The 27,948-nt window shown below is 37.1% G+C and overlaps 1 protein-coding gene across 3 annotated transcripts in view; it reads left to right on the top strand.

The window, feature by feature from the left end:
* atp8b5a (ATPase phospholipid transporting 8B5a) overlaps positions 1-27,948 on the top strand; it is a 48,635-nt gene that overhangs the window by 15,656 nt on the left and 5,031 nt on the right. For all 3 annotated transcript variants that reach the window (XM_067439335.1, XM_067439336.1, XM_067439334.1), the window contains 26 exons: positions 298-380; positions 799-857; positions 1,702-1,815; positions 3,968-4,066; positions 6,859-6,920; positions 7,437-7,509; positions 7,625-7,695; positions 7,877-7,959; positions 10,220-10,378; positions 10,548-10,636; positions 11,052-11,239; positions 11,561-11,769; positions 11,933-11,979; positions 12,061-12,226; positions 12,324-12,512; positions 12,591-12,706; positions 14,560-14,724; positions 15,090-15,201; positions 16,038-16,143; positions 16,399-16,540; positions 17,642-17,825; positions 18,509-18,732; positions 18,854-18,937; positions 19,921-20,166; positions 20,253-20,391; positions 23,446-23,576. In XM_067439335.1, the coding sequence (XP_067295436.1) occupies positions 338-380; positions 799-857; positions 1,702-1,815; positions 3,968-4,066; positions 6,859-6,920; positions 7,437-7,509; positions 7,625-7,695; positions 7,877-7,959; positions 10,220-10,378; positions 10,548-10,636; positions 11,052-11,239; positions 11,561-11,769; positions 11,933-11,979; positions 12,061-12,226; positions 12,324-12,512; positions 12,591-12,706; positions 14,560-14,724; positions 15,090-15,201; positions 16,038-16,143; positions 16,399-16,540; positions 17,642-17,825; positions 18,509-18,732; positions 18,854-18,937; positions 19,921-20,166; positions 20,253-20,391; positions 23,446-23,576 (3,300 nt within the window). In that variant the 5' untranslated portion in view covers positions 298-337. The remainder of the gene's footprint in view (positions 1-297; positions 381-798; positions 858-1,701; positions 1,816-3,967; positions 4,067-6,858; positions 6,921-7,436; positions 7,510-7,624; positions 7,696-7,876; positions 7,960-10,219; positions 10,379-10,547; positions 10,637-11,051; positions 11,240-11,560; positions 11,770-11,932; positions 11,980-12,060; positions 12,227-12,323; positions 12,513-12,590; positions 12,707-14,559; positions 14,725-15,089; positions 15,202-16,037; positions 16,144-16,398; positions 16,541-17,641; positions 17,826-18,508; positions 18,733-18,853; positions 18,938-19,920; positions 20,167-20,252; positions 20,392-23,445; positions 23,577-27,948) is intronic.

The raw sequence follows: 27,948 nt of genomic DNA, 5'->3' as shown, positions 1-27,948 counted from the left end.
CTTCTGAACACAAAAGAAGATATTTTAAAGAATGTTGGTAACAGTTGACGGTAGCCATTGACTTCCATAGTAGGAAAGTCAATGGCTACCAACAACTGCCAACATTCTTTAAAATATCTTCTTTGGAGTTCAACAGAAGAAAGAAATTCATACAGGATTGGAACAACATGAGGGTGAGAAAATGATGACATTTTCTTTTTTGAGTGAACTATTCCACAACTATTTGAGTGAAAATTGTCACCATCATCAAGCAGTTCACACACAATTTCTCAGACAAGCGTTTTCTTTTCTTTTCAGAGAAATGATGATTAATCATTGAAAAAGAAGAAAGGAAGCCATGTCATTCTTTGGCTTAGACTGTATGCGGAAAAGAGAGATAGGTACATCCATGACACACAGCTTTTACATCAGAACACTGTCAAACCAATCATTCAAAAGTAAAGTGTCATTTTTGTGATATTAAAATGTTTCTATCCTGGCAAAGTATGCAGACGTCTACTGTATAAGTAATCCATTCATTGGTTGATTTCCCCCAAAAAACTGTAAACACTGTTGTGCTATCAAAATGTTTCTCTTTAAGCATCCTTTCAATCACATTAGCTCATCCAATGTTGTAGAGTGGGACTATCTGTTTGTCCTACCAATGACTGACAGAATGGGGCTAAACACTTCTTTGTCAGACACTTGTCTGACCTAACCAAATTAATCTAATCTAAAGCCAAAAATGTTTTTTTTTTGTCTTATATAGTCATTGTTTCAAATCAGAAAGTGCAGTTTTTCCTCTATATTTGTTTCTAGAGGTGGAGAGGAAAATCAGAGCAAACGACAGAGAATATAACTCATCCTTCAAATATGCTGTGAGTATGTGACAGAAAATCACTCTAATTCAAACCTACAAAAAGGTTTGTGTTTTGTCTGAAGATACGGGTGACGAATGTGTCATGATGACATTATAACCAGTTAACTCTTAACAGATTAAAGTTATTTTTGATTCCCTTAAAAAATTTAACTTAAAAAAAAAAACTCCCACAGTCGAACACGTTATTTGTCACTATGTCATTGTCATTGTTTGTATTCTTTATTTTTAGAATTCAAATCTGTAAAATCTTACTTGCTAGCTTATTAGAAATTGATTTAAAATGTGTGGGTAACGCTTTACATTAAGGTTCCCTTTGTAAATGGTTTATAAATGTGTTTGTTAATGACTAAACTCATTAACCAAATGCATTGTAAATCACTAAGCTTTTATAGCTGCATGAATTAAAGGGGGATCTTTAACGCAATATCTGGCAAACAGTCCCACATGTTATAAAAGCTTAATCATACTTATTTAACTCCAAACCAGATTCCTGTTTTATTTCATGATGCTACAACAGGCAGACTGAAGGATGTTTGTAGTTTTCTCACTTTTCTTATTGTGTTGCTTACCAGAAGTTACCCATGATACTCTGCAAAAAGGTCATGATGCCTATCCACAGCAATATATTGCTCTATTAGCCTCCTTTTTTATTCATGCAGTTATTTTTTATGCTTATCAACGATTTCTATTTCTAATGCATTTGTAAAGGAGTCATTAACAAACACCTTTACAAAGGGAACCTTAATGTAAAATGTTTGCCCATGAGTGATTTTTAGACACATGTAAGATGATGTCTGCACAACACTATTGAACCATCTTTCATCTGTCTTTTATTCCTGAAGACCAATTCCATCAAGACCTCCAAATACAACCCCTTCACTTTTTTGCCTCTCAACTTGTTTGAGCAGTTCCAGAGGATCGCCAATGCCTATTTCCTCTTCCTGCTCATCCTACAGGTGCGTCATACATCGTAAATATTACTGAATGAAGATCTGGATATTCAGGGTATTCTCGGATTAGTTCATCAATCTATTCATTCAGTTACTCATTTTATAGTGATTTGGAATAAAAGTCTGTCGGAGGCGAAGAAAGTTAAGGGTCCCATTCTTCGCGATTCCATCTTTCAAACTTTAGTTAGTGTGTAATGTTGCTGTTAGAGCATAAATAATACCTGTAAAATTATAAAGCTCAAAGTTCAATGCCAAGCGAGATATTTTATTTAACAGAAGTTCCCTTTCAAAGCCTACAGCGAACGGCCGGTTTGGACTACACCTCTGTACTTCCTGCTTTAATGACGCAACTAAAACCGTTTGTTGACGAACCCTCCGCCCACAAGAACACGCAAATTCGGGGGCGTTGTCCTTTTGCTCTCGTACATCGAGAATAGGAAGCGTTGTACACTTGTACTGCATTTCTACCAAGTTTTCGAAGTCAAAAGTCTTTTCTGTAGCAGCTTTGAAAGTCAGTGGATGATGTTTTTCTTCTTTAAAAGGTGTTTGGGTTTTTGCAGAAAGCCTATCAGTAATTACTCTTGAAGGTCATGTGAAGCTCAAAGATTACCCAGTATTTTTTGAACACTGATTTATAGTTTATAGCAAAATGGAAGAAGACGGATGTCAAAATGTCCATTTTGGCAAGTATTCACATAAACGGTGTTTAGGATCCGGGCATTCTGCCTTAAAGTGAAAGCAGCTTTGTAAAGAGGTTTGTAACTTATATATAAGTATTTAAATTAGTTTAAGTTAGTCATATGCTAGTATGTCAGATGGAGCATCACTCACTCTCTTAAATCATGATGGCATAGTTTGCATTTACAACAATAATAAAATAATGCGTTGACATAAAGGACATTTACTTTTGATACTTAAGTACTTTTGAAAACAAATCCTTCTGTACTTTTACTTTCACTGTAATCTGTTTTTACAACTTTCACTTGAAACAGAGTAATATTTGACCACTAGTACTTTTTCTCAAGTAATGAAGTTGTGTACTTTGTCCACCTCTGCAACTAACTCTCATTGATTTGCAACTACATGTCAACTAACTCTCATTAAAGTATAAGGTTAGGGTCAGGGTTAGTAGAATAAGTTTACATGCATTTGCAAAGTTACTTACAGCTAATAAAATGTCTGTTGGCCGACCATCAACATAAAGCGTTAGCAGATATTAAGCAGAGAGTCTACTAACACTTATTAGTAGATTAATATACTCAATACTAATATTAGTAGAATGTCTGAAATGGACTAAATAGTGTTACTGAAATTAGATTCTTTGAGGGTGTTTCCTAAATTGTAGTTTAGTCATGCATATTGCAAATATTGTGAGCAAAACATGACCCTGACTTCCTATATTAAGATTAAGCCTACGCCCAACACATTCTGAATTACTAAATACTTGTGCAATAATTACTGTCTCATGAACTTTATTAGCTCAGCCTTAATTAGGCATGTCAGGTGACTTTGCAACCATTTCCATTACACTCAATGGCAGCTATTTCTAGCCATGCATATACATGCAAATACAGCTACCATACAGTAATAAATGAATGAGAAAAGACAGAAATCTATGGAACGATTTGTCGTAATTACATTATTAATAACATTTTAAATTGATTAAAAAAGCACAACAAATTTTCACTTGCTGTTTCTTTGTAATTGTTTGGGAAATGTACTAGTAACCTCTGAGTGAAAATCGTTTTACTTCAAAAGTGTTCATTTAAAAAATAATTATATTGTGTTTTTTCATGCTCTCTAATATAGATTATTGGGGTATGTTTTATAAAAAATATACTATTTCAGTTTTTGTAATTCAAAATTTCAGGTTTAATTCAATATCATTCTTGCAGTTTTAGTGAAATTTCTTTCTGCTCAATAGTTTTTTTAGTACAGAAAATCTGACTATATAATCAAAATAATGATATCATAAATTGCGCATCTTAAGCTCAGATCATGAAATTCTAAATACTTGTGCAAATAAGATTCCCCACATTCAGATATTTACGGGTACACCATCTCTGTACTGTAGCTACCAGTCTGCATTTAATACTTATGGCATTCCAACATTCAATGCATATTTTTTATGTGTGTGTGTGTGTGTGTTGTATTTTAGGTTATTCCTGCTATTTCCTCTCTGTCTTGGTTCACCACTGTCGTCCCTCTAGTGTTAGTATTATCAGTGACTGCAGCCAAAGATGCCATTGATGATATTGTAAGTACAAACATGTGACTGTATGCAACACACTGAAGATCTATTCATTTGTTGTTCATATTTCTTTCAGTTTTCCCCTCCTGACTGGAAGTATAGCAAAAACTGAATGTGATTTGATTGTACATGTGCTGGTCATATAATTAGAATATCATCAAAAAGTTTATTTATTTCACTAGTTCCATTCAAAAAGTTAAACTGGTATATTATATTCAGTCATTACACACAGACTAATATGTTGTAAATGTTTATTTCTTTTAATTTTGATTATTATAACTGACAACTAAGGGAAATCCCAAATTCAATATCTCAAAAGGTTCACTATTGAAGACACCTGGTGCCATACTATAATCAGCTAATTAACTCAAAACTCCTGCAAAGGCCTTTAAATGGTCTCTCAGTCTGGTTCTGGAGGCTACACTATCATGGGGAAGACTGCTGCTGACAGTTGTCCAAAAGACGACCATTGACACCTTGCACAAGGAGGGCAAGACACAAAAGGTCATTGCAAAAGAAGCTGGCTGTTCACAGAGCTGTGTCCAAGCACATTAATAGGGAGGTGAAGGGAAGGAAAAGATGTGGTTGAAAAAAAACTGTACAACCAATAGGGATAACTACACCCTGGAGAGGATTCTGAAACAAAACCCATTCAAAAATGTGGGTGAGATTCGCAAAGAGTGAACTGCAGCTGGAGTCAGTGCTTCAAGAACCACTACGCACAGATGTATACAAGACATGGGTTTCAGCTGTCACAGTCCTTGTGTCAAGCCACTCTTGAACAACAGACAGTGTCAGAAGCATCTCACCTGAGTGGTCCAAAGTTATGTTCTCTGATGAAAGAAAATGTTGCATTTCTTTTGGAAATCAGGGTCCCGGAGTCTAAAGGAAGAGAGGAGAGGCACACAATCCACGTTGCTTGAGGTCCAGTGTAAAGTTTCCACAGTCAGGGATGGTTTGAGATGCCATGTCATCTGCTGTGTTGGTCAATGTCAACGTAACCATATAACAAGACCCAACAATGCTGAAGAACTGAAGGCCACTATCAGAGCAACATGGGCTCTCACACCTGAGCAGTGCCACAGACTGATCGATTTTCCTTTGTTGTCAGTTATAATCATCAAAATTAAAATGAATAAACATTTGAAATATATCAGTATGTGTGTAATGAATGAATATAATATGCAAGTTTCATTTTTTGAATGGAATTAGTGAAATAAATAAACTTTTGATGATATTCTAATTATATGACCAGCTCCTGTATATGCCAAAGACTGATTATTATTAAAGCTTACTACTCTGTATTCCAGAAGCCCTTAATTAATTTAGTTTATTTTGCTGAGGTTAAAAACATCTAAGACTACATGATAAAGCTACATGATGAATGGAGCATGGAGGCTATGGGATATATCATACACCCGGCACAATGCGATGGCAGGTGTGACACAAGTGTTTTATCTCGCAGCAGTTATCATTTTCACGCGTCCAGCGTCATGTTGTTTAAATAGCAAATGTACTCATGCTCCTCTGTTCGCCCATAGGCATGCTGGTCTAAAAACGAGGCGTGTTTAGGCGCATTGTTGGCGTGTTGCTATTTTGATGCTATTTTACCAACAAAAACCTAAAAAACCTGGTCCAAAGGCAATAGCGCAGTATTTTGTGTTATCTAAAGGGCACGTTAGTAATATGCACCTATAGGCTGGTGCACAACACATGTACACTCTGCTGATTACACACACAGTGGCGAGTAGGAGCAGACAAACATGCCAAATATTAAAAATAAAAGGATTTCACTCTGGAAAAACTGGAAGAACTCACAAATTCTGGCATGTAAATAGCAAATCTGCCATGATGCAAACGCAATTGGCTTTTAAAGCGAATGGGAGATGAGACTCATGAAGAGAAGTACAACTCTTTTAGACCATGCACCCGGTGCGCCAATACATTTTTCTTGTCGTTAAACTAGCAAGAGTGGATTCGGGGCAACTGTGCTATGCGCTTCAGACCATGTGATCAGATCGTCAAAATAGAGCCATGCATGATAAAGTGAAAAAAAAGGCTACGTCTTTGATTTATAGAATGAACGCATTATTATTTTGTCATATATGTTCTGGATGACTTCTCTTTATTTCCAAAATCCCGTTCTTTATAACAATCACATTGTACCTGATAAAGAGTGTCAATAATTTAAATATTTTTGAAATCTGACTACAGCTAATAGCACAAATTTTTTCAGTCCCCCTCTAATTTAGAGAATCTCCAGATCCCTCTTCTAGATCTCAAATTGAGCTACCTTTGTTTTTCCCGTGGTCTGGTTGGAAATAAATTACATTTAGTTAATGAAAATGACTCGGTACACATCAAATTTAAATGCCCTTTACTTTGGCACACGGGCATCATTTAATACATCATGCTAACTTTCCTCCGATACAGCAGAAACTCGTAAAAGCAAAAGGTTACAGGTCTGAATTTGTCAGTGGTGGACTGGAAAATCTGATAGAGTGAACAGGAGCCACCTCAGCCACAGCAGGAATACAATAGTCCTTATGTTCCTGCTGAGGGGAGTGGAGGGGAATTAGGGAATCGCCCCCTCCACTCCTCTTTCTCTCCTCGTTCATAGAACTGGGATGAGCCAGTTTCTGGACGCAGCAGATCTTTGCATTTAAAGACAGAATATTCTCTTCTCCATCTCAAATGTAAATTCATTTATCCCATAAGGGATTTTCTTTTTGCTTTCATATGTATTTTTTGCTCCATTATTTTCCTTCAGTCTTTTTTCTCTTTTTATTTATTTGCAGAATCGCCACAGAAGTGACAGGCAGGTGAATAACCGTAAGGTGAATGTGCTTATCAATGGAAAGTGAGTGGCTGTCATATACATTTCAGTCTTACTTGTTACCTTCACTAATCTAAAACACTAAAAAAAAAACATTAATCACAACAGGACGCAGCTGTAGACACAGATATATTCTTCCTGTTGTTCTGACCTGTGTATCTTGATCACACACACACACACACACACACACACACACACACACACACACACACACACACACACACACACACACACACACACACACACACACACACACACACACACACACACACACACACACACACACACACACACACACACACACACACACACTGAATAGCTACTACAATGACGCCTTCTATTCTATGCTGTCAGTTTTTAAATTAGATTGATTGTGGTCCCTCATCATATGTCAGAATCAAGTGCAGCAAGATTGTTCATTTCTAATTTATGTTGAGTTAAACAGAAACTAATGATGCGCACACCCTAAGTGTTGCAACTTGTGGTAATCAGAATTGTGTTTTATATGGTGCTTTTTCTCCTCTTTCTCTTTCACAATAGACTGATAAGCGAGAAATGGATGAATGTACAAGTGGGAGACATCATAAAGTTGGAGAACAACCAGTTTGTCACTGTAATACATTTAAAGATTTACATTTATATAACATTGACATGCCATGTCACTTTAATTTAACCTTTAAATCTTCATCTAAAGATTCAGGATGAGATTAATGAATTATTCCTCACAGGCAGATTTGCTCCTGTTGTCTAGCAGCGAACCGCTCAACTTGATCTACATTGAGACTGCAGAGCTGGATGGGTGAGTACAAGAAACAGAACAGACAGATTGTTGCTGTGGTTTTGATATTTGAAGCTATATAAAATACATTTGTGTTTTTTTTATGAAGCTGACATTACTTCATTAAAAATACATAATGGATTGTTTGTTTTTGCAGTTGAAGTACTAGACGCCTGATTTTCTTTTTCATTTTTACACGCAGAGAAACCAACCTGAAGGTAAAACAGTCTCTGACTGTAACCGGAGACATGGGAGACAATTTAGAGGATTTGGCTGCATTCAATGGTGAGGAAAGGAGAAAGAAAATCATTTAAATTTATAGAAAAATTTGAGAATTTCTTGCTCTAGTTAGTGACTAGTTAATGTGTTTAAGTGCCACTAATGCCAAATTTATGCTGCAAATTTGGCACAGTAGCGCTTCTGAAGTGGCTTTTACGTGTCTTTGCAACAGACTGTTGAATGCTGCTTAGAGCCAGGTGGCATAAATGTATTTATACTGCAAATACAACTGTATGATTTGCAACTAGGTGCTGTAGAGGGTCAGAGCAGGCTTGGGTTAGTCCTTTTACACAGAATTTTGCGATTGAATCTTGGCTGTCTAAAGATGCCTTCATTTTGAGAATAAAGTTGAAATGATGTCCTAAGAAAATGCTGATAAACACACATTGAAGATGTGTATGTGTGGTTTGTGAGAGGATGTCGCAGTTCCTCCCTGATCTTACTCTTTCCATTCATGGAGGGCCGAAAGGTGCACATCCGAGATCTTATAGATATACTGTATATACATAGATTCCTCATTAGCAGCTTTTTCAATGGGACATTTACACTATATGTAAGCTGACCACCATTTTGGAACGGTCAAAGCCGGTCTGTGAACACTCGCGAGCAGGTTGTCTGTGCTGGTAGTTAGACGCGTATATGAATATCTATATCTGCAATAGATTTCAGCAGATGATTTTGCTAAACTAACCCCATAGAAGATAACCATGTAATTTGCCATGGTTTAAAAACCTGTAATATTGAGTTATACATATAAAAATACAAACTAACACATTCTCATCTGTGAAAGGTTATTCCATTTGTTTGTCAATTAAAATTCTCCATGGTTTCACAACCAGAAGCTGTGCAATGTTGTGGCATCATCGATTCATGGGGTGCTTCTCATTTTTTATTTGTGCATCCTTGTTTCCTTTCCTTGTTTGCTTGTGTCTCAGCTCCAACCCCCGTAGGATGCAAGAATTGAAAGTGAGGATGGAGGAATCGAAGGAAAGCTTATTAGTATATTGAAATATTCCTGATCACTTGAGGGTCATCAGCTGTGCTCAAGGGAGCCGCCCTTATGTTGTTAAAGTTTAGTTATTTAAGAAATTATAATAATAAAGCAAGACGCCCTGTTGAAATATGTGTGATATATGTTCTAAAGCATAAATTAAAATTATTGTGACAGATGTGAAGGGGACAAGAATTTATATGTGTTAGGCTGACTTTGATCGGTTTCTGGGTCACATGCTGGAGGACGGAGGAGCGAGGAAACGAGGAAGTATCAATGAGAGTATTGAGAAGCACCCTTACTGTGAGTGCTGACACGCTAACCATTTCAAGATGGCGGGTGCTCCGACATGTCTGAAGCGTTCAAATGGGAATCTACGAATACATATTTATGTGAAATATAGTATTAATTTAAGTAATCATAATATTGTGTAATCAACGCGCCATCCTAAATGAACCTGTCTCTTGCGTGATACCCAAAATTTTGAATATTCCTATCTAATATGATTTATGACTTGCAGGGTTGCCAGAATAATAATCATACACGGTGTGTTAATAGGCCAGAGGAGAACTGGCACCCCGACTGAGTCTGGTTTCTCCCAAGGTTTATTTTTCTCCAGCATGCCCTGATGAAGTTTTGGTTCCTTGCCACTGTCGCCTTTGATCAAACTATCCAAATCGTTGTAAAAGCGCTATATAAATACAGTTGATTGATTGATTGATTGATTGGTTGGTTGATTGATTGATTGGTTGGTTGATTGATTGATTGGTTGATTGGTTGGTTGGTTGGTTGGTTGGTTGATTGGTTGATTGGTTGGTTGGTTGGTTGATTGATTGATTGATTGATTGATTGGTTGGTTGGTTGGTTGGTTGCTTGATTGATTGATTGATTGATTGGTTGGTTGGTTGATTGATTGATTGATTGCTTGATTGATTGATTGATTGATTGATTGATTGATTGATTGATTGATTGATTGATTGATTGATTGATTGATTGATTGAATCTTACCAGTCAGATCTGTACAGGGCATGTAAACAGTCACCGACCCCGACCAGTCTGATCATTCTTCCAGCATCTCTCCTTCTCACAGATATGAATTTTAATGACTTGAACTTGAGTCAGCAATCAACTAAACTTTCAAAAGTTGGCTTTTATGAACATGCAACTAGTAAATCCTCATTTTGTGTTTTGTCAGAGGATAGAAAATAAAATAGATCAACTTCTTAGTCTCTGAGAAATAATATTTTCCTCTGGTTTTCTCTGTGCTTTCTTCAGGGGAGGTGTGCTGTGAGCCTCCTAACAACCGTCTGGATCGATTTACAGGCACGCTGACATTCGGCACGCAGAAATACTCTCTGGACAATGAGCGTGTCCTGCTCAGAGGCTGCACTCTCAGAAACACAGACTGGTGCTTTGGCCTGGTGCTGTTTGCAGGTAATTATTTCAGATAGGAGTGTTATGTGTTTACTGGAGCTGTCTGGTGTCCCAGTTCAATTCTTCTTTATTGCTACAGAGAATGTGTGATGTTTGTTTTTGAAGGTCCATAGCCTAAACAGACTAGACAGTATGAACTAGGTTCATATACAGTATATTATTTCTTCAGGCCCAGAGACCAAGTTGATGCAAAACTGTGGGAAAAGCACCTTTAAGAGGACGAGCATTGATCGACTCATGAATGTACTGGTGCTCTTTGTAAGTTGAATTTCTATTTTTTCTAATTTACTCAATTTTTATTTCTGTTATTTTATATTGATATATTATGCAAGTAATATTGAGATTTCATGTTTTTATTTTAAAAAAGTGGTTATTCTATTTTACTTTTCTGTTCATCAAAGAATCCTGTACAAACATATCACTGTTTCTACAAATACATTAAGCAGCACAACTGTTTTCGATATTTATAATAATAATAATAATAATAATAATAATAATAATAATAATAATGTTCCTTGAGCACCAAATCAGAATATTGGAATAATTTATGCCATCACTGGAAGAAATTAATATATATATCCATACATACATACATACATTTTATATATATATATATATATATATATAATTTTATAAATATGTTAATAGGTTAATCTATTGTGTTTTTTTGTAGATTTTTGGGCTGCTGGCTCTGATGTGTATTATTCTGGCTGTTGGAAATGGGATTTGGGAAAACCAGGCAGGGTCAAGGTTCAATGCCTTTCTTCCACGGGAAGAGAACATACCTTTGTCAGCGTTTCTGACTTTTTGGTCCTACATTATAATCCTCAACACTGTGGTGCCCATCTCACTTTATGTTAGGTAGTGTGTGTTCATGTACACTTGTTTGTGACATTAATTAAAAGAACCAAAATGTGTTAAAAGTCTGAGACCAAATTGAAAATATGTTTTGTAAAAAATACCCGTTTTATATTTGGAGATAAGCAGGTTTATGACTTGGGTTAGGACTGTAGTACTTGTAAAATGAAGAAATGATGTAAAATGATGAAATATTCCACACTTCTGTATTTTTTCAATTAACTTTTGCAAGTTTGTCAATTTAAATAGCTATGCGGATGATGAAATAATGTTGCACTAATTTGGAAAAGAATGTCACTCTCATTCTCCGTGTCTACGTTGCAGTATGGAGGTGATTCGGTTAGGCAACAGTTACTACATCAACTGGGACAGGAACATGTATCATGCTCGAACTGACACGCCAGCTGAGGCTAGAACCACGACACTCAACGAAGAGCTCGGTCAGATCAAATACATCTTCTCAGACAAAACCGGCACGCTCACCCAGAACATCATGACCTTCAACAAATGCTCTATCAACGGGAAATCTTATGGTCAGGACAAATTCCACATGCATCAGTTGTTTATTATATTTATAAGCCTATATTATTTCAAAAGATTGCCAATGCAGTCATCCTGAGACATAAACCCCCCCTGTCGTGATCAAACAGCCAAACACTGTTTGAACTCAAAAAATCTGTTTTCTCTGCCCTACAGGAGACGTTATTGATCACTATAGCGGACAGAGGCTGGAGATCACAGAGGTGAGAAACAAAGTTTCGAATAAACACAAGGGTTTTTAATTAATGAGTCTGCTGGGTTAATGAGTTCAAGTTTTATAATAGGAAATGACACCAGTGGATTTCTCCTTTAACCGGCTTGCGGACCCAAAGTTCTTCTTTTATGATCACAGTCTGGTAGAGGCTGTAAAGCTGGAGCTTCCAGATGTTCATGCTTTCTTCAGATTACTCGCTCTCTGTCACACAGTTATGGCAGAAGAGAAAAAAGAGGGTGAGTGATTGTGTATAATATACCTTTCCTTTCAACATACTGTATGTGTACATTTAAAACATGCATTGCATTTTCTTCCTTGTGTTTTGCTCTGTAGGTGATCTGGTGTACCAGGCCCAGTCTCCTGACGAGGGCGCTCTGGTCACGGCCGCACGTAATTTCGGTTTTGTGTTTCGCTCGCGCACCCCCGAGACAGTGACCATAGAGGAGATGGGGATTCAGAGGAGCTATGAGCTGCTAGCCATCCTTGACTTTAACAACGTCCGGAAAAGGATGTCTGTGATTGGTATGCACACTGGCATTGGCTGCCACCAATTAAGTGATTCATAAAATTCCTTTCTTATGGTTTGTGGGTTTTTTTCAGTTCGTAATCCAGAGGGCAAGCTCTCCCTGTACTGTAAAGGAGCAGACACCATCATATATGAGAGACTACATCCCTCCTGCAGCAAACTGATGGAGGTCACCACAGAACACCTCAATGTGAGTCAGCACCAGAGGGCGCTTGTGAGAATACAAAATTACAAATTTTTAGCTCTCTCACACTTTAGTCAATTTACCTCTATTCCAAAACCTTGTAAGCTACTTTGGCTTTCTGTCAAAATAAGCAGTAAACTATTCCCTAACTCAAACAGACCCTCTTAAAGGGGTCATGAATTGAGAAATCAACTTTTCCTTGAGCCTTAGTGTAGGTTTCCACTGAATGAAGCCCTAGCTTGACGCTTTGTCCACTCTCTTCGTCCGAATCCACATCAATAAATCCACAGAACCACTTGTGTGAAAATGTATCTTTTTACTCGATTAGCAACAAAACCATAATCACAAGAACATTACAAAAAATAAAATGATTAATTAACGAGAGAGAGAAAAGGTCAAAAAACTGTGAGGCTCCACTCTCTCCTTGCCTGACTCCGATCACCGGCAAACTTTTTTCCTTTCTTCTCACCATTCTCGCGAGAGTCTTAAAGGTACATGCGTTTAAAGGGAAAAAACCCCAAAACGGTCATATTCCTCAAATATCACTAATGTATTATAAATGCACTCTAAGTTATACACACACATTTTAGATAATTACACAATTAACTCCTTGCATAACTGTAAATATTAACTGCATCAACCTAATGCAAATATCCCTTTCAATTTCCTCCACATAAATGAAAAAGGTAAATTACTATATAACTATGTAAAATAAATAATGTATTAATTGCATTTAGGCTTCTACACTTAGATATATAAAAGTTCATTGTGGTATAAGAATTTCCTGTACGTTTCGGAGCTGAAAACTCCTTTGTTAGTCAAAGAAAAGCTTTTTATTGACACCAGGCCCAGAAAACGTTCGATCTTAGAATATGTCGACCTTTGAAGTCATTGTATGCTGAAATGCCACCTTGACAGATAAATATATGCCTGCTTCTGTAGCCCCGCCCACCGACTCGTGGAGCTAAACAGATCACGCTACCAAGCAATAAACATGCCAAAGATAGCAAGGCATTGCGCTGTAGGAATAAGTGGTTGAACTTTATTTTTAATGAAGTTCCAGCTCACGTGCGCAAGGCATTGCATGCTTATTTGCTTAATTTCACCGCGGTATGGTTTGTAAACAAGACAGGTCGAGACTGGATTTGCAGACATATTGAGATTAAAACACAATGCTGTGCCTTCTATATTGGATCTGACAGGAATGGTGCAACACAATTATGTTTAGTATTTTTTTTATATATGATAGTATTGCATTGTTACAAGTTTTTTTTTTTTTAGTTACACTATAATGTAAAATTAGAAAAAACAGATGCATTAAAAATAAACCTAATTAAGGATAACATACCAAGCTGTCACAGGCTGTAATATCCTTTCTATCTGAGAGGTGTTCTTGGTTCATTGTCCTGCGATTCAGGATCAGACTCTGGGTCGAACATGGATGGGCGAATCATTACAGTTGCCATTTGTCCACATTGAACGTACGATTCCCCTCGTGTACTGACGGGGGAGTCGAAACTCATTATAATATGAACAATTGTTCCAATCCAATCATAGCAGTGGGCGTTTACTTCCAAGTCCAAGAGAGAGGCTCAACCAAGGTAGAAAACGGCCTATTACTTATTCATTATGATGTTTTTGAATGTAAAAACCACACAAATGTAATAAGTTGACCTAATAAGTTGATAAATAAAAGCCAGTTCATGACCCCTTTAAGCAAGTGAACCACATAAAAAGCTCTGCAGAGTTCCTCACAATTGGAATGCCTGTCATTCACAGAGTTAAATATACTAGTACACATCTTGCCCATTAACTTTATATTTGATTGTGATTGAGTCTTTTTTTCTCTGACTCTGTAGGAGTTTGCAGGCGAGGGGTTAAGGACTCTTGTTTTAGCATATAAGGATTTGGATGAGGAATATTTTTCAGATTGGAAACAGCGCCACCATGAGTCCAGCGTGGGAATGGAGGATCGGGAAGAGAAACTGGACGAACTATATGAGGAGATAGAGAAAGACATGATGGTATACACACACTATTCTAAATGTATACAGCACCATCCTTTTGTGTCAAATCAAGTGACTAGCTTATGTAAGATATTAAAATGTGATTTTAAACATTTTTAGTATTAACTTAAAATATATGATATGATGAGAGGCATTTTCAATATTGATTGATTGATTTATTTAGTCCCGAGAATGAAAAAAAAAAACCCCACATTATTTTGCTTTGCTTTTTCTTTTTTTATCATGTACATATCAATGTGCCAGCACACATATTGACTATAGGGGGGACCCCCACCACACACTGTTTAATTCACCCTGAATACTAGCAGTTTTTTAGAATGTGAGGCTTGTCATTTCTTCTTCCTCTTGTCGTTTTTGTGTAGTTAATTGGGGCCACAGCCATAGAGGATAAACTTCAGGATGGAGTTGCTCAGACCATTGAACAGCTGGCCAAAGCAGAAATCAAAATCTGGGTGCTCACTGGGGACAAACAAGGTACTTCATTATTTAATTCTAAAATTCTTCCATTTCTTTCTGCTATTTGTGACCCCTTTTCACATTCCAGTGTTTGTGAAATTTTGTTTTAAATTGTAGTTTAAGTATTTGACTGTACTTTGCATCTCATGAAGGCATTAAAGGGTTAGTTTACCCAAAAATGAATATTCTGTCATTAATTACTCACCTTCTTGTCATTTAAAACCCATAAGACCTTCGTTCATCTTCGAAAAACACAAATGAAGATATTTTTTATGAAATCTGAGAGCTTTCTAACCACTCCATAGACAGCAATTTAATGAGCACTCACAAGGTCCAGAAAGGTAGTAAAGACACAGTTAAAGTCGTCAATGTGACTCCAGTGGTTCAACCTTAATTTTATAAAAGCGACGAGAATACTTTTTGTGCGCAAAAAACAAACTAAAATAATGACTTCTCATGCACAAGACCCGTGGTGCTCAGCATCGGCCAATGGTAAGCCGGCGTTCTGGAAACAATGCACCGTTTACACTGCGTCAACAGCATAAGCAACATGAGGGTGAGTAATTAATGATAGAATGACATTTTTTTGGGTGAACCAAAACTTTAAGGAACACAATCACTTCCCAAAGACTGCATTGGTCTTAAACTCAAACTTCTATGTTTTGCATTATGAACATGCAATGATTCAGTTATGTAATGTAATGATCTAGTGCTTGTGTCATTTATAATATTATGTAATGTAATAATTACCCGGCATGTGTGTGTGCTTGTGTTCATGTTTGGCGGGATTGTTAATTAAGTTCCTTTAATGATAAATGACCAAATGTCATGTGCTGTCTGTCTTTCTCTTCCAGAGACCGCTGAGAACATCGGCTACTCATGTAACCTGCTGAGGGAGGAGATGGATGACGTTTTTACCGTCGCATCTAACTCACCCGAGGAGGTCAGACAAGAGCTGAGGTAATAGACCTCATGCAGATGACATCATATGTATCATGTGCTGAAACACATAGGCGGAGCCGACATTCCTCTTTTTGGTGGCCGTCCAAAAATAGGGAAATTTAGAGGATCTCAGTGAAATTTACCGTGTGAAAGAATCATGTTTTGCATGGTTCCTTAATTTCCTTTTCCTCCTATTGATTTTAGACATTTTTGTGTACGTTTCTACTGAATTTCTGTTGTTCTTATATTTACTTTTGTCTCTCTTTTCAAAAGGGATGCCCGACTAAAGATGTGTCCTGATATCGAACAAGATAAATTTCTTATTCCTGAGATTATCCTGGGTAATACTCCTAAAGTGGTTCTGGATGAAAATGTAAATGGAGAGTATGGACTGGTGATAAATGGACACAGTCTGGTGAGAAACAGTCTCTTTCCCTCCTCTATACTTTCTTCATGTCCTAATGTGAAGCTGCCCTTGGCACTGAGATGAGTGTGACTGTCCAGAGTAAATCCATCTAATTTTCTGTATTTATGTTTGTGTAACGTAATGCATTACTTTCCATAAAAAGTAACTCAGTAATGCTATTAGTTACCTTTATTGGGAGTAACATAATATTGTAACACGTTACTTTGCTCAATACTGTGTAACACTAGCCACTACATGCACACTTTTTTGTCATTCCGATTAAATAATTCTGATTGAAAGATTTAGTGGACTGTTCACATGAGACCGCATGAGATGTTATCTAAACCGATCTGGGGTTTACATGTGCTGACTTTAAATCGCTATCACAGAGCAGTTTGTCTGCCGCTTCAGAAATGTCGACGCTGTCCTCTCCAGCAGCTGAAATGTGTTCACGGATGCCATAGCAACTCTCAACGGCCACCAGGATACGGTTTTATAAAAGCTATTTATTTGTTGTAAAGTGTAATCATCTCAGAATAAAATTAATTCTTCTGTCAGGCGTAGTTGAAGTAAAAAGTGCCTGGGACAAACGCTGTCAAGATGAGAGGATGTAGCCTGGCTATGTCTGTGTCATTATGCCAACATTATCTTCATAACTTCTTACGAAATAAAAAAGTTTACCCCTCAGAAAAGTTAACTTACCTCTCAACATTATCCTGCGTGTGAGCGCGGCGTTCATTGTTTAAGGCGCGTGCTGAACATCGCGTTATATAAGGACGCACACTGAAAAGTGCTTCAGCCATTGTTGTTTTCGCCGGAAGTCGCTTTACACAACAGCGCTGAACCGGAAGTGCGTGTCAGCGTTCTGTGAAAAAGGCCTATCGGGTCAGGTCGTTTACATGGTTACATTTTTCGTTTGATCGGTTCATGAAAAGGTTTATCCCACCCCTCTCAAACTGATTACAGTTTTATTCGGTTTGGGCATTTTTATTTCGATTGAGTGTTTATATGGAGCATTTTCATTCGGATTGGACTTTTAAACCGATTGCAGTGCTCCATGTAAACGCAGCTACTGTAATGTATCTGTGTCTGGGATCTTTGTGTTTGTAGGCGTTCGCTCTGGAGAGCAACATGGAGCTGGAGTTTTTGCGGACGGCGTGCATGTGCAAGACAGTCATCTGCTGTCGAGTGACTCCTCTGCAGAAAGCTCAGGTCGTGGAGCTCGTCAAGAAATACAAGAAAGCGGTCACTCTAGCCATAGGAGATGGAGCCAATGATGTGAGCATGATTAAAGGTAAATTCAGCATTACAGCAATTTGGATTAATAATTAAATAAACCTCCTTAGGAACTCCGTTGTGTTGTCTTATGATACAAAATGGCATTTTAGACCAAATATGAAAAGGTTTAATCGTTGTCAATAGCATTGCAGTGTTTAGTATCATTTATATTCTATTATAGTATTTATGGTTCATTTTTTGTATATAATAAATATAATATTTTATATTTTTAGTTTCCCTTTTAATGTTAGTTTGGCTTTGTAATTTTTATTAGTTAGTTGTATTAGTATTTATTTTTTATTTTTTTGCCCTTTTAGTACTTACTATTAACGTATTCAGGTATTTTCAGTTATTTTTATTTATTTTCTTCATTTAAATTTAAATTTCTTTAATATTTATATATCTTTTATTTCAGCTTCCAATTACAGAAAACAGGTTTTAAAAGTTTTAATTAAAAACATTAACAACACTAGTGTTTAAAGTTTATATGCTAGTGTACTCCTAATTTTATTATTTATTTTATTATTTATTCATAAAATGCCCAATAAAATGTTCTCTAGGCGAATGTCCTCTCACCAAATTATGTAAATGATATATGCCTCCATCAAGTGGCAATAAATAATGGTTAATGATTCTTAAGCTAGTTGAAAAGAATGTTATTTGATTTGATTTGATATGAATCTTATTGTCTCTGTGCAGCGGCTCATATTGGTGTGGGCATCAGCGGTCAGGAGGGGATGCAGGCAGTGCTGTCTAGTGACTTTTCTTTTGCTCAGTTCCGTTTCCTGCAGCACCTCCTGCTGGTACATGGGCGCTGGTCATACCTGCGCATGTGCAAGTTCCTGCGTTACTTCTTCTATAAGAACTTCACCTTTACCTTTGTGCACTTCTGGTACGCATTTTTTTGCGGCTTTTCCGCTCAGGTGAGCCAGTCTCAACAGTTTCTTCTTTCTGTGGAATTACCCTTGAAAAACGAAAAACCCTTGTAAAAAACCCTTTAATATAAATGTATAAATCATTTTTAATTCTGCCATCTCTTTCTAGACTGTGTATGATGAAGGCTTCATCACTTTGTATAATTTGGTATACACTGCCCTGCCTGTTCTGGGAATGAGTCTGTTTGACCAGGTAGTGTGTGTGTGTGTGCGTGTGTGCGTGTGTGTGCTTGTTTTTGTGATATATCAGGACACGTGTATAATGACATGGGTATGACATGGGTATTACAAGGAGAGGGTGAAATATGAGGACATTACCCATGTCCCAATTTTATAAGACTTATAAATCATATAAAAATATAAATCCAGGATGAGTTTTTTGAGAAAGTAAAAATGAAGAATGTTTCCTGTGATGGGTAGGTTTAGGGGCAGAGGCAGTGTAGGGGGATAGAAAATACGGTTTGTACAGTAAAAACCATTATGCCTATTGAATGTCCCCGCACTTCACAAAAACAAACGTGTGTGTGTGTTGTGTACAGGTATATGCGGTTTATAAGGAAAAAAATATGTATGAAAGTGTCCTCATAAACCAAATGGCTTGAAAAACATACTAAATTTAAAAAATGCAGAACGTTTTATGTGATGAGTAGTTTTAGGGGTAGGGTTAGTGGACAGAATATACAGTTTGTACAGTATAAAAACATTACACCACACAGTTGTGAAGGAACATATTTTTGGCATTTTTAAATGTTTTTTGTATAGCATGATTAATTACAACCTGAGTTGACCAATGTGCATTACTATAGAAAAAATAAAAGACACACAAAATACAGTATTAAGTAAAATTTGAACAATAAAACCAACTAAATAATAATAAAATATGATGCAGGAGTGCTACAACATATTAAAATAGCAATGAGATACAATGGAAAAAAAGTATTTCAACATGGACTATTTGCTTTTTCAAACAAAAAGTTTTTGACTTAGACTTAAAACAAGAAGTAGACTTTTTATATTAACAAACACTAAAATATGTCATCATTCTCTTGTGTGTTGAATGGGAGAGTTGAATGGGAAGAGATTAATGGGACCTTCTAGCATACTATATGGCTATAATAACTGGCCTGGTTCATTGAAATGAAATATTACATAATATTGTTTTTTATGTTTCTTCAGGATGTGAATGCTGGCTGGAGTCTCGAGTTCCCTCAGCTGTATGTGCCAGGGCAGTTGAGCCAGTACTTCAGTAAACGTGCCTTCATGATGTGTGCACTTCACAGCTGTTACAGCTCTCTGGTGCTGTTTTTTGTGCCTTATGCCGCTATATATGACACAGCGAGAAATGACGGGCGTGATGGTGCAGACTATCAGTCATTTGCATTGATTACTCAAACCTGCCTCACCGTCACCGTGTGTGTGCAGGTCAGTTTAACCTTGCATTGCAGGTGTGTGTGTGTATTAATTTGTTTGGATGGTTATTTTTCACTAATTTCTGCTCTTCCTTATAGTTGGGGCTGGACCTCTCATACTGGACTGTTGTTAACCATCTCTACGTATGGGGAAGTTTAGGAATGTTCTTTATATTGACCTTCGCCATGTATACTGATGGACTTTTCCGGTTACGTCCATCTTCTTTTGCATTTGTTGGTAAGCAGGACTTGCATTATCTAATAATTGTTTTTTTTATTTTTACCATATTTTTTTGGGTTCACACAGTCAACAATCCGTTGTAACAAAAATACAAAATGCTTGAAAGTTTGTGAACCCCCTGTAGAATGTGAAAATGTGAATAATTTAAAACAAAATACTTGTTTTTATTATTTAGTACTTTTTGACTACATTTTACATCAAATATATTTACATGTAGTATACAAGACAAACAATTGCTGAATTTAAAAAAATGACCCTGTTGAAAAGTTTATGAACCCTTGATTCTTAATACTTAATACTTTTTGTTTTTTTTGTGATGATCTTCATGAGTCCCGTGTTTGTCCTGGGCAGTTAAACTGCCCCATGTGCTTCAGGCCCTGCATATTCTTTGGTTTTCCAGCATCTTTTGCCTATTTGATTTTGAGATCCATCTTTAAACACTGAAGACAACTGAGTGACTCAAAAGGTTCTATTAAAAAAGGTTCAAACATTTACTGATGCTCCAGAAAGAAACACGATGCATTAAATGTGCACTATGTAGTATTTTTGCAGTAAAATATCCTAAAACCACTAGGCCAGTGTTATATATTTTGTTCAGTTGAGTTCTTACAATATCCCAAATGTTATCCCAAACTATTTGTAAATTGTGAGAAAATAGTTATTTTAACCAATTAGCCGGGACGTCTGAGGGAGTCGCTGTCAATTGTCAATCATATCTACGTTACTCTTGGTTTCCGGTTTTATTTGGCAGAAACTTACTGCAGTGTGAACAAGTGTCACAGCAGCCGCCGAGTGAACGCATAGAGTAATCTCATAACATAATTTTAAGTACACTTAAATGTATCCAATATGATAAACAGAACAGCATTACCTCATACTCATGAACGGAAAAGCGGAAATGGCGCCCGCGACTGTCCCGTCATAATAAAAGTCCCGCTGATCGCCAGACGTTTGTTGCTCAACAATCGCTCCAGCGGCCTTGCTTAGCTCCCACAACACTCTGTCCTGCTCTGCTTCATACTACAGTAACGTTAATAATCACATCCATGAACATGAGTCCTATCCCGATTCTTTTCCACCGGCTGTGAGGTGGAGACCACATGTCCCAAGATTCTGCGCTCAAACTTGGCATCAAGTTTTTAATGTTATAAATGTTATAAATATAATGTTTTTCCACTGCCCTTCGGAAGCAACAGAAGATTCTTTCATGTTTCCCAGAAGACAAATTAAGTACAATTTACCTTGATCTTCAAATTCAAGTTCAAAGTTGTAATGCATCGTGTTTCCTTCTGGAGCATCAGTGAATGTTTGAACCTTTAATATACAGGTCCTTCTCAAAAAATTAGCATATTGTGATAAAGTTCATTATTTTCCATAATGTCATGATACAAATTAAACTTTCATATATGTTAGATTCATTGCACACCAACTGAAATATTTCAGGTCTTTTATTGTTTTAATACTGATGAATTTGGCATACAGCTCATGAAAACCCAAAATCCCTGTCTCAAAAAATTAGCATATTTCATCCGACCAATAAAAGAAAAGTGTTTTTAATACAAAAAAAAAGTCACCCATAAAATAATTATGTTCAGTTATGCACTCAATACTTGGTCGGGAATCCTTTTGCAGAAATGACTGCTTCAATGTGGCGTGGCATGGAGGCAATCAGCCTGTGGCACTGCTGAAGTGTTATGGAGGCCCAGGATGCTTCGATAGCGGCCCTAAGCTCATCCAGAGTGTTGGGTCTTGCGTCTCTCAACTTTCTCTTCACAATATCCCACAGATTCTCTATGGGGTTCAGGTCAGGAGTTGGCAGGCCAATTGAGCATAGTAATACCATGGTCAGTAAGCCATTTACCAGTGGTTTTGGCACTTTGAGCGGGTTCCAGGTCGTGCTGAAAAATGAAATCTTCATCTCCATAAAGCTTTTCAGCAGATGGAAGCATGAAGTGCTCAAATCTCCTGATAGCTAGCTGCATTGACCCTGCCCTTGATAAAACACAGTGGACCAACACCAGCAGCTGACATGGCACCCCAGACCATCACTGACTGTGGGTACTTGACACTGGACTTCAGGCATTTTGGCATTTCCTTCTCCCCAGTCTTTCTCCAGACTCTGGCATCTTGATTTCCGAATGACATGCAAAATTTGCTTTCATCCGAAAAAAGTAATTTGGACCACTGAGCAACAGTCCAGTGCTGCTTCTCTGTAGCCCCAAAAGTGGCTTGACCTGGGGAATGCGGCACCTGTAGTCCATTTCCTGCACACGCCTGCACACGACGGTGGCTCTGGATGTTTCTACTCCAGACTCAGTCCACTTCTTCCGCAGGTCCCCCAAGGTCTGGAATCAGTCCTTCTCCACAATCTTCCTCAGGGTCCGGTCACCTCTTCTCATTATGCAGCGTTTTTTGCCACACTTTTTCCTTCCCACAGACTTCCCACTGAGGTGCCTTGATACAGCACTCTGGGAACAGCCTATTCGTTCAGAAATTTCTTTCTGTGTCTTACCCTCTCGCTTGAGGGTGTCAATGATGGCCTTCTGGACAGGGTCGGGTCGGCAGTCTTACCCATGATTGTGGTTTTGAGTAATTAACCAGGCTGGGAGTTTTTAAAAGCCTCAGGAATCTTTTGCAGGTGTTTAAAGTTAATTAGTTGATTCAGATGATTAGGTTAACAGCACGTTTAGGGAACCTTTGCAATATATGCTAATTTTTTGAGATTTTAAGATTTAGAATCTAGAGAATGTTGGGTTTTCATGAGCTGTATGCCAAAATCATCAGTATTAAAACAATAAAAGACCTGAAATATTTCAGTTGGTGTGCAATCAATCTAAAATATATGAAAGTTTAATTCTTATCATTACATTATGGAAAATAATTAACTTTATCACAATATGCAAATTTTTTTTAGAAAGGACCTGTATGTAGCTGTTTTGCATTTTTGTTACAATTGATTTTTGATATTGCAATATCAAAACTAATGTTTTTAAGACCACCTGTACCACCTTGTGAATAGAGTGCATACTATTTGTTTGGTGTGTTTTACAGGAACTGCCCGGAATTGTCTTAACCAGTCCAACGTGTGGCTGACCGTTGCATTGACAGCTCTACTGTGTGTGTTGCCTGTGGTTGCTTACCGGTTCTTCTGCATACAGATCTGTCCTACAATCAATGACAAGGTATAGAGTTACATCACGCTGGCTACATCATATTATTGATCTTCAACATACTGTAACACACACTTCCATTTACTTACAGAATGACAGTTAATTACTTTATTATGTATATTGTATGTAAAATTAACTTTTCAGCTCTTTTTTTCACTCAATTTGCACATTGACATATACTGAATATTCAGTAATTTACCATGTTTGCATGCACATCAAAATCCCTTTATGGTTTATATTCACGTTGCAGCCATATTTCGAATGATGCTGCTGTACAGTATGCTCACTTATTAGTTTTATCACTACTCGTTCCATGATAATTTTATTAGGACTAACACTTTTTACCTTCAAAGTGACCTGAAAAGGCTTCCGGTTACGGCGACTGAGGGAATGGCAGCATAGTTCATCGTCTCCTCCGACGATTTATATTTAGTCTCACTAAACCCTTAGAAAAAAATATATATAACTCTTCAAAGCAAACTATAGTGGGACAACAATGGAAACAAGAGAGAAGAGCAGGAAAACCTACTCAGAGGCTCTAGAAACTGAAGATAGATCGCAAGGAGCAGCTGGCGCAACGCATGCGTTAGCACAAAAACAAGATGCTAATCAACAGCAGTCACACCTGGATAACACACAGATCAGTTTGGAACGAATTTTGGAGGAAATTCAAAACTTTCGCAAAGTGAACAATCATCAGCTGGATGAAATCAAGATCGAATTAAACAAAACAAACCAAAGAATCGGTCACGCAGAAGATCGCATTGAAGAAATTGACACACGAATGCAAAACGTGGAAGAGACCATGCAAAAAATGATAAAAATGCAGGCGCAGTTGGAAAGCAAACAGATTGATCAAGAAGGCAGGTCAAGAAGAGACAATATAAGAATATATAATGTGCCAGAAGACGCAGAGAGAAACTCCATGACTGACTACGTTGAACAACTCCGGCGAGACACTTTGGATTTTCCTCCGGATACAGAACTGTATGTGGAGAGAGCACACCGGGCACTTGTACCCAAACCCGGGGCGAACGCGAGACCCAGGTCGATTATAGTGAAGTTCCTCAGGTACAAAATGAAAGAAGAAGTGATCCGGAAGGCCTGGGCGAAAAAAGATATTCTTGTCGGCCAACAAAAAATCTACTTCGATCACGATTATCCTCCTGCGGTTCTTCAAAAAAGGAAGGAATATTCGGAGGTGAAAAAAGTGCTGAAAGAGAAGAGGATTCGATTCCAAACCCCTTATCCAGCAAGACTTCGTGTGTTCTATGAGGATGGGACCTACATCTACCACACAGCTGAAGAGGCATACCTGGATATGGTGAAAAGAGGGTTCCGCGTGGAAAAAACATCGCCGATGGAATCACTAATGGAACTCGAACACACGTCTTGGGAGACTGTTTCAAAGCAGAAGACAAGAGGTAAAAAGGCTCCGAGATCGACAGACATCAGGGAACGCCTACAGGCATATAGAAGATAATATGAGACTGCAAGAAAAAAAAAAAAAAAAAAAAAAAAACTTCTCTCCTGGTATTACTGAATGACAGCACATTACGTCGGACACGAAAGGTATGTTCTTTTATATATCGCGCAAAGACGGTGAACTGGAGGGCCCCGATCACCACTTGGAAGAGGAGGTTTCCCCTCCATGCCAGACGCCACTCAACAACTTGTTACAGGGTCATATGTTTGAGACCTCTATCTTGGAAGCAGAATATGTTTGTCAGTTTCTTAAGATATTATTATTATTATTTTTTTTTTCTTCTTTCTTGTTCTGTTTTGTTTATATACTGTTTTACCAGGGACTGTGCCTCTACTATCGTTTAGATGTCGATACTATACTGAACAGACATAACAAATAACGAAGTAAAAGTAATTTCCTTCAACGTCAATGGTTTACTTAACCCAGTCAAAAGGAAAAAAATCTTAAGCAAAATGAAAAAAGAAAACGCTCATATAGTGTATCTACAAGAGACACACCTGAATAACACGGAGCATGAAAAATTAAAAAGAATGGGATTTACTCAGATCTATTTCTCATCATACCATACAGGGCATAGGAGAGGAGTTGTTATTTTGATTTCTCATAAGGTTATTTTTGAAAAGAAATATGAATATGCTGATAAAGAGGGTCGGTTTATTTTTATCCATGGAGTGATGAATGGAACATATGTTACTTTGTTTAACATTTATGCCCCACCCGGTAGTAGTGTTACTTTTTTCCAAAAGATTTTTCAAATTATGGCCTCCGAAACAAAGGGCATATTGATTTGTGGAGGTGATTTAAATGTACATCTACAGCCTGAACTTGACTCCTCAAACAAAAAAACAACTTATAAACTCATCCAACGTAAGATTAACACATTGATGAATGATATTGGCATAATTGATGTATGGAGGGACATATACCCCAATACTAAAGATTATACGCATTTTTCTCATCCACATAATGCCTACACCAGGATAGATTATTTCCTCATGTTTAATAAAGATAGGACCAGAGTAAAAAGATGTGATATTGGAATAATAGATATTAGTGATCATGCCCCAATCTATCTAATAATAAAACTAGATTATAAACCTAAGGATACCCTGTGGAAATTTAACCTGAACCTTCTTAATGATCCCTCTTTTAAAATAAATATTAAGAATGAGATCCACTGCTATTTAGAAAATAATGATAATGAAGAAGTCACACCTCCCATACTGTGGGATGCTGCAAAAGCAGTATTAAGAGGTAAAATTATAGCATTGGCTTCGCTAAGAAAGAAAACTCGACAACAGGAGTTAACCAAATTACAGCATCAATTAAAATTGTTAGAAAGAGAACATAAAGATAGGCTGGACCCAAAACTATTACAACAAATAAAAAGAAAGAGAAATGAAATCAATATGATGTGTACTCAAGAAATAGAGAAAAAAATCATTTTCTCCAGGCAAAAATATTATGAAAATGGATCTAAATTTATGAAAGTATTGGCATGGAAATTAAGAAAACAACAAACAGATCAAACAATATACAAAATCAGGGATCCTATGACCAATTCTATACAAACCAAACAAGAGAACATTCAAGATGTTTTTGAAAGATTTTATAAAAAATTATACTCAAAAATACCCGAAGACAGAACCCAAGAGATTGATCGTTTTTTAGATACACTAGAGTTACCTACTCTTACTGAAGAGCAAAATAAAACACTGATAGCAGACATAACAGCAGGTGAAGTGAAAGGGGCTATTACTAAATTAAAATCTAACAAGTCCCCAGGACCGGATGGATTTACTGGGGAATGGTATAAAGCATTTCAAAAAGAACTAATACCTATCCTAGTCCGAACTTTTAATTGGGTTTTAAAGAACGCAGCAGTTCCCCCATCCTGGAAGGATGCCGTTATATCTATTATACCGAAAGAAGGCAAAGATAAGTTAGAATGTGGATCGTATAGACCTTTATCAATATTAAATGTCGATTATAGACTATTTACAGCAATTATGGCCAGAAGAATGGAAGAATTTTTACCCAACCTAATAAATCAAGATCAGTCAGGTTTTATTCGTCAACGTCAGACACAGGACAATATTAGGCGCACATTGCAAGTTATGAACCCTATCAAGAGAAACAAATTAAGAGCAATGGTTTTAAGTTTAGACGCTGAAAAGGCCTTCGATTCAGTTAGCTGGACCTATCTCTATAAGGTCCTACACAAATTTGGCTTTCACAAAATTATAATTAGAAGTATACAAGCACTTTACGATACACCGACTGCCAAAATAAAGATCAATGGTTATTTATCAAAGTCACTTATATTGGAAAGGGGTACCAGGCAAGGATGCCCATGGTCACCTCAGCTATTTGCGCTCTATCTGGAACCATTAGTACAAAGCATTAGACAAGATAAAACAATTCACGGTATTCGTATAAAAGGAATAGAACACAAAATAGCCTGCTATGCAGATGACATACTAATTTATCTTGGAGACCCAACCGAATCTATACCCAAACTTATGAAACAACTTCAGAATTCTGGCCCGCTTTCTGGATACAAATTAAATATTGATAAAACAGAAATAATCTTATACAATTATAATCCCCCTTCTAAAATTAAAAACATTTACTTGTTAAAATGGCATACAAAATCATTTAAATATTTAGGTGTCCACTTAACAAAAAACACAGAAAAAATACAGAAAAAGAATTTCGAACCACTAACTGTAAGAATCAGAGAGGACCTAACCAGATGGAACTTAATTCCCTTTTTTGGTTTTAGTTCAAGGATTGAAGCTATTAAAATGAACGTACTACCAAAATTTCTTTACCTATTTCAGTGTTTACCTGTACAAATTACCAGAAAACAATTCATAGAATGGGATAAAATGCTTT

Source organism: Pseudorasbora parva, chromosome 3 (genome assembly GCF_024679245.1).
Source record: "Pseudorasbora parva isolate DD20220531a chromosome 3, ASM2467924v1, whole genome shotgun sequence".
Lineage (NCBI taxonomy): Eukaryota > Metazoa > Chordata > Actinopteri > Cypriniformes > Gobionidae > Pseudorasbora > Pseudorasbora parva.
This window is presented reverse-complemented; position numbering and strand designations above follow the sequence as displayed.